General features: G+C 47.3%; 1 protein-coding gene across 1 annotated transcript; it reads left to right on the forward strand.

The window, feature by feature from the left end:
- Positions 1-4757: 4757 nt before the first annotated feature.
- On the forward strand, positions 4758-8215 carry LOC125374860. The gene is made up of 4 exons (XM_048386539.1): positions 4758-4888; positions 5861-6112; positions 6449-7449; positions 8181-8215. The coding sequence occupies exons 1-4, from the start codon at positions 4758-4760 to the stop codon at positions 8213-8215; spliced, it is 1419 nt and encodes a 472-aa protein (XP_048242496.1).
- Positions 8216-8437: the final 222 nt, after the last annotated feature.

Genomic DNA, 8437 nt, shown 5'->3' on the forward strand with positions numbered 1-8437 from the left:
GCTGAATAAAGTTTTTTAAGCTGGAAATGGATATTGACATTCAAAAGGCAATATCTGAAATAGTTTTGTCCCGAGAAGCAGTTTCAAAGGGACATTGCACAGCTAAAAAAAATATTTTTTTAAATCTCTCAACCGGAGTTATGGTATTCGTTTCGGCTTCGTATGCGTAGGACCGCTCGTACTCGCACGGATATACGTACATCTCCTACACGTCGCACAAATCGGGTAATCCGGAAGCGCTCGTTAAATCATCATCATCATCATCATCATCATCATCATCATCATCACCACCATCGTCGTCGTCGTCGTCACCATCATCGTTATATGATGATGATGATCATCATCGCCATATCATCATCATCACCATCACCATCAATTATCGTGCGCGCATACATTAAGGTTTCCCATTTACGTGCACGTAAACGCATTTGCACACGCACATACACACGCACACGCACACGCACACGCACACTCTCATATCTCATTCTCCTATGCGCATTCAGCGTACACGTATACTCATCAAAACATAAAAGTACACACAGACACATACGCCTACACATAGATTGAGAGAGAGAGCGAATAGCACTCATCATTGGATCGGGATATCTGATTCCGAACGGCTACTGATGCAAAAGAAACCAAATCATGTCATACAACACTTATCAATCCGCTTGAGGAATTCCCCAAGAATTTTGATTTCCACATGATAGTGTTTTCCACATGACGCGAGAGTCCTACCCGCCTCTCGCTGCGATTGTAAACTAGTCAAGGTGTCGGCTGACGGCTACCGTAGCAAACTGTATCCACGGTCACTATTGTACGGGTGACAGTCTCATTCATCACCGGTCCACATAGACGTTAATTGTATCTACCCTATGGCCACGGAGGGCGGTGACATCAAAGAAGGGTTTGAGAACCGCGTCTATCTGTCCTGGCCAGTTTTGCTCCCCCTATTGAAAAGATGTCACGCGAATCGAAAAGTCACCTGTAGCGAATGACGATGTTAAGAGACCCCTATTACTAGGCATTGGCGATACCTTTGCAAATTGGCGTTATCGCCATCATTTTGATATGGAATTACCTCATTATAAGACTTAATCTCTTTAAAGATGACATTGTCGGCGTTTCAATCAGGCAATGCATATGTATTGATAAACTGATAAACTTTTTCATTACGCCAACAAGTAACCCGTTTGTTGGTCGCTGACGTGCATGATTGATATATCAGGCGCCGTTCTGCACACATATCCCCTTTAATAACGGTGTAAACCTTTTAACCAATCCCTTATGGTTACTGTCTTTGCCTCAGACGCATCCTTGAGCTAAAGTTGACAAAAAGGCAATATCGTTAAACCAAGCATTGTAGCCAATAAACCGTTCTTGTGACTCTGTAATTGGTTCTTGATCATACAAGCCTTTTATATAAGCAATAAACCTGATGATGTTATTAAATACGTCCCTCAAGCTGATCTACCGGACCCCCTAGAGCAGTAGCTTGAATTACGCTACATCCCTTGCGTGGACAATGCATGTGTGATTGAGTAAGGTTTTATGCCGCTTTTGGGAATATAGCCATATCACGAATTGCTTAACATTGAATCGGATCCGGAGTAGTCCAGACTGTTTAAGAGTGAGTGAGTATGGTTTTACGCCGCTTTTAGCAATATTCCAGCAACATCACGGCGGGGGACACCAGAAATGGGATTCACACATTGTACCCATGTCGGGAATCGAACCCGGGTCTTCAGCGTGACGAGCGAACGCTTTAACCACTAGGCTACCCGACCGCCTAGACTGTTTAAGAAACCGGGTTGCAAACTATACTCATGTCTCCAAGTGGAACAACACGCGGGACAGGTTGGTATGAGTGAGCGAGTATGGTTTTACGCCGCTTTTAGCAATATTCCAGTAATATCAGGGCGGGGGACACCAGAAATGGGCTTCACACATTGTACCCATGTCGGGAATCGAACCCGGGTCTTCGGCGTGACGAGCGAACGCTTTAACCACTAGGATACCCGACCGCCCCGACAAGTTGGTATGATAAGTGTTCGAATAAAAAGGGTGGGGCGTACATCGCCAGCATACTCATAATCCGGCGAACCTGGATTCGAACTCGATATCAGGTTTCTGGCGCGCCCAAGGGACACAACTCTACACAGCAAATTGCGGCGCCCTAGACGACTGGCCACCCCTGACTCTGTGGTAGTCAATCTTTTACTGATGCCTTAAAATGCGAGAATCACAAAATGGCATGTCCAGTCGGTTTCCATTTTCCTCCTGGCTGACATCGCTTTATCCAAACTTTCCTTCTCACTCCGGCCTTTGCGCTTGGAAATTTCATGGAATGACAGTTGATACTTTTTTTGATGAATTAGTATACCCCCACGCCCACACAATACCCAGATTTCTGTCTTAATACGCCGAGAATGACGGAAAATCACTGTCATGTAGATTACTGCACTGTAAACGAAACAAAATGGCGGACGTCTCTCCACTATGACGTCACAGCTACAGGTCGGCCTCTAGCCGGGATTTCAATTTGCATACCGCTGGTTGTGGGATCACCTGTTTTTGCACTACGGTGTCAAAATATGTTAACAGACCAAATTCATTACTGAAAATTGTGTTTGAAGTCTTGACAAACCGTAATAACGGGGTTCACCATGACATCATACCAGAAAGTTCTGAATGAAGGCATAAATAAAAACTAAAAAATCAGACATTAACCATGTTTTGCATCCGTCAAAAATATTTATATTTTGATCAAGTCGGTTTAATAACCAAACAGGAAGAAGTAAATTTCTATTTTCAAAGGAACTATTTCTCTAGGCAACAAAGAGCTTGTTGTCCTCTGTATATCATCCGCCGACAGTGGAACACAATCCGTGCATACCTGTGCATATTTCACACAAAGAAGGGGAAACATTTATATATGTCAGATTTAACATCTTGATTAAATACTTCTACAGGAAACACGTCATGTAAAAATAATCATCGTGTAATAAATGGATGGAAGTTCTCTGCAGTCATTAAAGTCAACATCCATCCTCCGCGCGATCACTCAGTCGTCAACGTTCGTACCACACCGTGACATGCCGGATGATACCTTCGTGGCTTTTCCCTTCACTCCGAGGGATTCCGAATGTCTTTCCGCTACTCCGGGCTTAATACTGGACCATTTGTGATTAGTCGATAATGGGTATTGAGGTTGGATGAACCGGAAGCTGCGACCGCCTTGATGATTCCTTATATGTCGATTCGTTGAAAGTGATTTATGTGATTATAAACGAGTCCGAAAGCAACACAATTCATTAATAATCACGACAATAACACGTTGTTTGTTTTTCCTAAATTTTCTCCACCCTCCCCAACGGGCCATCAATCTGAAGCTAGACGTCACACCCATCCACCCTCCTCCTCAATCCACCCTACCCTACCGGGCCATCCCTCTGAAGCTCAACCTCACACCCATCCACCTTCCTCCTCAATCCACCCTACCCCGCCGGGCCATCCCTATGAAGCTCAACCTCACACCCATCCACCCTCCTCCTCAATCCATCCTACCCCGCCGGGCCATCCCTATGAAGCTAGACCTCACACCCATCCACCCTTCTCCTCAATCCACCCTACCCCGCCGGGCCATCCCTCTGAAGCTAGACCTCATACCCATCCACCCCCTCCTCAATCCATCCTACCCCGCCGGGCCATCCCTATGAAGCTAGACCTCATACCCATCCACCCTTCTCCTCAATCCACCCTACCCCGCCGGGCCATCCCTCTGAAGCTAGACCTCACACCCATCCACCCTTCTCCTCAATCCACCCTACCCCGCCGGGCCATCCCTCTGAAGCTAGACCTCACACCCATCCACCCTCCTCCTCAATCCACCCTACCCCGCCGGGCCATCCCTCTGAAGCTAGACCTCACACCCATCCACCCTCCTCCTCAATCCACCCTACCCCGCCGGGCCATCCCTCTGAAGCTAGACCTCACACCCATCCACCCTCCTCCTCAATCCACCCTACCCCGCCGGGCCATCCCTCTGAAGCTCAACCTCACACCCATCCACCCTCCTCCTCAATCCACCCTACCCCACCGGGCCATCCCTCTGAAGCTAGACCTCACTGCCATCAACCCTCCTCCTCAATCCACCCTACCCGCCGGGCCATCCCTCTGAAGCTAGACCTCACACCCATCCACCCTCCTCCTCAATCCACCCTACCCGCCGGGCCATCCCTCTGAAGCTGAACCTCACACCCATCCACCCTCCTCCTCAATCCACCCTACCCCACCGGGCCATCCCTCTGAAGCTCAACCTCACACCCATCCACCCTCCTCCTCAATCCACCCTACCCCACCGGGCCATCCCTCTGAAGCTAGACCTCACTGCCATCAACCCTCCTCCTCAATCCACCCTACCCGCCGGGCCATCCCTCTGAAGCTAGACCTCACACCCATCCACCCTCCTCCTCAATCCACCCTACCCGCCGGGCCATCCCTCTGAAGCTGAACCTCACACCCATCCACCCGACCCCCCTCTTCCCCGTCAAGCCGATTCCGCCAAAGTGATCCCTGTGAAACCCATCCCGTATGTCGGCCGAGCCACCGCGAGATGTCCCTGCATAGCTTGAGATGATTGCCCGTCAGTTATGTAATACAGAGGATAACGAGGGGCATGCTGTGAGTATTACAACAAAAATGTAGAGGGTTGACTTTCCATTTTTTCCCCACTGTTCCTCTGTAATTTACATTTCATGGAGGCATCAGAGGCGTATGTGTCCTGCGCTGGGGGGGATAATAGACCCGCGTCCTCGACTCAGCCTGTCGCGGACCTCAAGGCTCGCCCTGTCGTCAACCGAGACAGTGTTACCATGAACCGATTGAAGTAGGTTTCTTCGCCACTTTACATTTACGAGCTGAAATCGACTCATGTTGAAAATCATTAGGGAACATTTCAAAAGTTGTGATTATTTCCTTTGCACCGTTTTCTCGGTGGGTTCCACAAAAGTTACTTTCGCCTTCCTTTCCGCATTATGCTGCTCAAATCATCTTTACATCATCTCACTCACTTACTCACTCACTCACTCACTCACTCACTCTTGTCCGCGGAAGAAGAATATGTACCTTCTTCCTACAACTAATGCCTTGGGTACTCTAACACTGGATTCCCTTACTACAACACCGGGTTCCCTTACTACAACACTGGATTCCCTTACTACAATACCGGGTTCCCTTACTACAACACTGGGTTCCCTTACTACAACACTGGGTTCCCTTACTACAACACTGGGTTCCCTTACTTCAACACTGGGTTCCCTTACTACAACACTGGGTTCCCTTACTTCAACACTGGGTTCCCTTACTACAACACTGGGTTCCCTTACTTCAACACTGGGTTCCCTTACTACAACACCGGGTTCCCTTACTAAAATACTGGGTTCCCTTACTAGAACACTGGGTTCCCTTACTACAACACTGGGTTCCCTTACTACAACACCGGGTTCCCTTACTTCAACACTGGGTTCCCTTACTACAACACTGGGTTCCCTTACTTCAACACTGGGTTCCCTTACAACAACACTGGGTTCCCTTACTACAACACCGGGTTCCCTTACTACAACACCGGGTTCCCTTACTAAAATACTGGGTTCCCTTACTTCAACACTGGGTTCCCTTACTACAACACTGGGTTCCCTTACTTCAACACTGGGTTCCCTTACTACAACACTGGGTTCCCTTACTACAACACCGGGTACCCTTACTACAACACTGGGTTCCCTTACTACAACACCGGGTTCCCTTACTACAACACTGGGTTCCCTTACTACAACACTGGGTTCCCTTACTACAACTCCAGGTTCCCTTACTACAACACTGGGTTCCCTTACTACAACTCCAGGTTCCCTTACTACAACACTGGGTTCCCTTACAACAACACTGGGTTCCCTTACTTCAACACTGGGTTCCCTTACTACAACACTGGGTTCCCTTACTACAACACTGGGTTCCCTTACTACAACACTGGGTTCCCTTACTACAACACCGGGTTCCCTTACTACAACTCCAGGTTCCCTTACTACAACTCCAGGTTCCCTTACTACAACTCCAGGTTCCCTTACTACAACACTGGGTTCCCTTACTACAACACTGGGTTCCCTTACTAAAACACTGGGTTCCCTTACTTCAACACTGGGTTCCCTTACTACAACACCGGGTACCCTTACTACAACACTGGGTTCCCTTACTACAACACCGGGTACCCTTACTACAACACTGGGTTCCCTTACTACAACACTGGGTTCCCTTACTACAACACTGGGTTCCCTTACAACAACACTGGGTTCCCTTACTACAACACCGGGTTCCCTTACTACAACACTGGGTTCCCTTACTACAACACTGGGTTCCCTTACTACAACACTGGGTTCCCTTACTACAACTCCAGGTTCCCTTACTACAACACTGGGTTCCCTTACTACAACTCCAGGTTCCCTTACTACAACACTGGGTTCCCTGACTACAACACTGGGTTCCCTTACTACAACACTGGGTTCCCTTACTTCAACACTGGGTTCCCTTACTACAACACTGGGTTCCCATACTACAACACTGGGTTCCCTTACTACAACTCCAGGTTCCCTTACTACAACACTGGGTTCCCTTACTACAACTCCAGGTTCCCTTACTACAACACTGGGTTCCCTTACAACAACACTGGGTTCCCTTACTTCAACACTGGGTTCCCTTACTACAACACTGGGTTCCCTTACTACAACACTGGGTTCCCTTACTACAACACTGGGTTCCCTTACAACAACACTGGGTTCCCTTACTACAACACCGGGTTCCCTTACTACAACACTGGGTTCCCTTACTACAACACTGGGTTCCCTTACTACAACACTGGGTTCCCTTACTACAACACTGGGTTCCCTTACTACAACTCCAGGTTCCCTTACTACAACACTGGGTTCCCTTACTACAACTCCAGGTTCCCTTACTACAACACTGGGTTCCCTTACTACAACACTGGGTTCCCTTACTACAACACTGGGTTCCCTTACTTCAACACTGGGTTCCCTTACTACAACACTGGGTTCCCATACTACAACACTGGGTTCCCTTACTACAACACTGGGTTCCCTTACTACAACACTGGGTTCCCTTACTACAACACCGGGTTCCCTTACAACAACACTGGGTTCCCTTACTACAACACTGGGTTCCCTTACTACAACACCGGGTTCCCTTACAACAACACTGGGTTCCCTTACTACAACACTGGGTTCCCTTACTACAACTCCAGGTTCCCTTACTACAACACCGGGTTCCCTTACTACAACTCCAGGTTCCCTTACTACAACACCGGGTTCCCTTACTACAACACTGGGTTCCCTTACTACAACACTGGGTTCCCTTACTACAACACTGGGTTCCCTTATTACAGTAGGGGTACCCTTCCTACAACACCGGGTTCCCTTACTACAACACTGGGTTCCCTTACTACAGTAGGGGTTCCCTTGCTACAACACCGGGTACCCTTACTACAGTAGGGGTTCCCTTACTACAACCCTGGGTGCCCTTATTAAAGTAGGGGTTCCCTTACTACAACACCAGGTACCCTTATTACAGTAGGGGTTCCCTTCCTACAGCACCCAGTACCTTTATTACAGTTTGGGTACCCTAACTACAAAAACGGGTACCCTTATTTCAGTAGGGGTTCCCTTGCTACAACACCGGGTACCCTTATTACAGTAGGGGTTCCCTAACTATAACACCGGGTACCCTTATTACAGTAGGGGTTCCCTTACTACAACACCGAGTACCCTTCTGTTGTACTTTCATAACATTCCAAATAATAGCTCTTCTTTGATACGTGTCGAAGTTTCTGACCAGAAACTAAATATTTTCTGACTTGCTGGTTTTCTAAGCTGGCCATCCATTTAAGAAGAACTGTTAAAAGAGTCATCTTTAATTCAAAACTATTAATATTTGTTGAGTTTAACAGCCGCGAACCACAACGTGAGGGTGGGACGTCTGGTAGACAGCGAGGAGGATAACAAACCCTCTTAACTACAAAGTCGACTTTTTCAAATTGTTCAAAATTCGTTAAAAAAAAATTATTTACTCTTTTGAAGTTAAACCCTTATGGTCACGTCACGATATTGTCGTTGCAGTTGATTCTGAGTCAGGATTTCCCTGGTCATTCTGAACGTGCATTTTGTGCAAGTAAAACTGACACAACCGTAGGTCATTATGCAAACATTGAAATTATATATCAAGCATAACAAGGTTTAAGTTGGAGAAATCACTCGGATGTGTTGATTCTCATGATTTCTCCATTACGGAAATTTGGTTTCAGAGGTAAAACGTGAATATGAAGGGTTGAGAATCACTCAGACTAAACAAATTATATCAAATTCTTACTCGTCAT

Source organism: Haliotis rufescens, unplaced genomic scaffold, assembly GCF_023055435.1.
Source record: "Haliotis rufescens isolate VD_foot unplaced genomic scaffold, xgHalRufe1.0.p SCAF_6, whole genome shotgun sequence".
Classification (NCBI taxonomy): Eukaryota; Metazoa; Mollusca; class Gastropoda; order Lepetellida; family Haliotidae; genus Haliotis; species Haliotis rufescens.

Bases quoted from the DNA above. Each gene is read 5' to 3' on its own strand.
- LOC125374860 (XM_048386539.1), top strand. From the start codon at position 4,758: ATGGAGGCATCAGAGGCGTATGTGTCCTGCGCTGGGGGGGATAATAGA. The intron at 4,889-5,860 runs GTAGGTTTCTTC...CTACAACTCCAG, and splicing joins GTTACCATGAACCGATTGAA to GTTCCCTTACTACAACACTG. The intron at 7,450-8,180 runs GTAGGGGTACCC...TTGTCGTTGCAG, and splicing joins CACTGGGTTCCCTTATTACA to TTGATTCTGAGTCAGGATTT.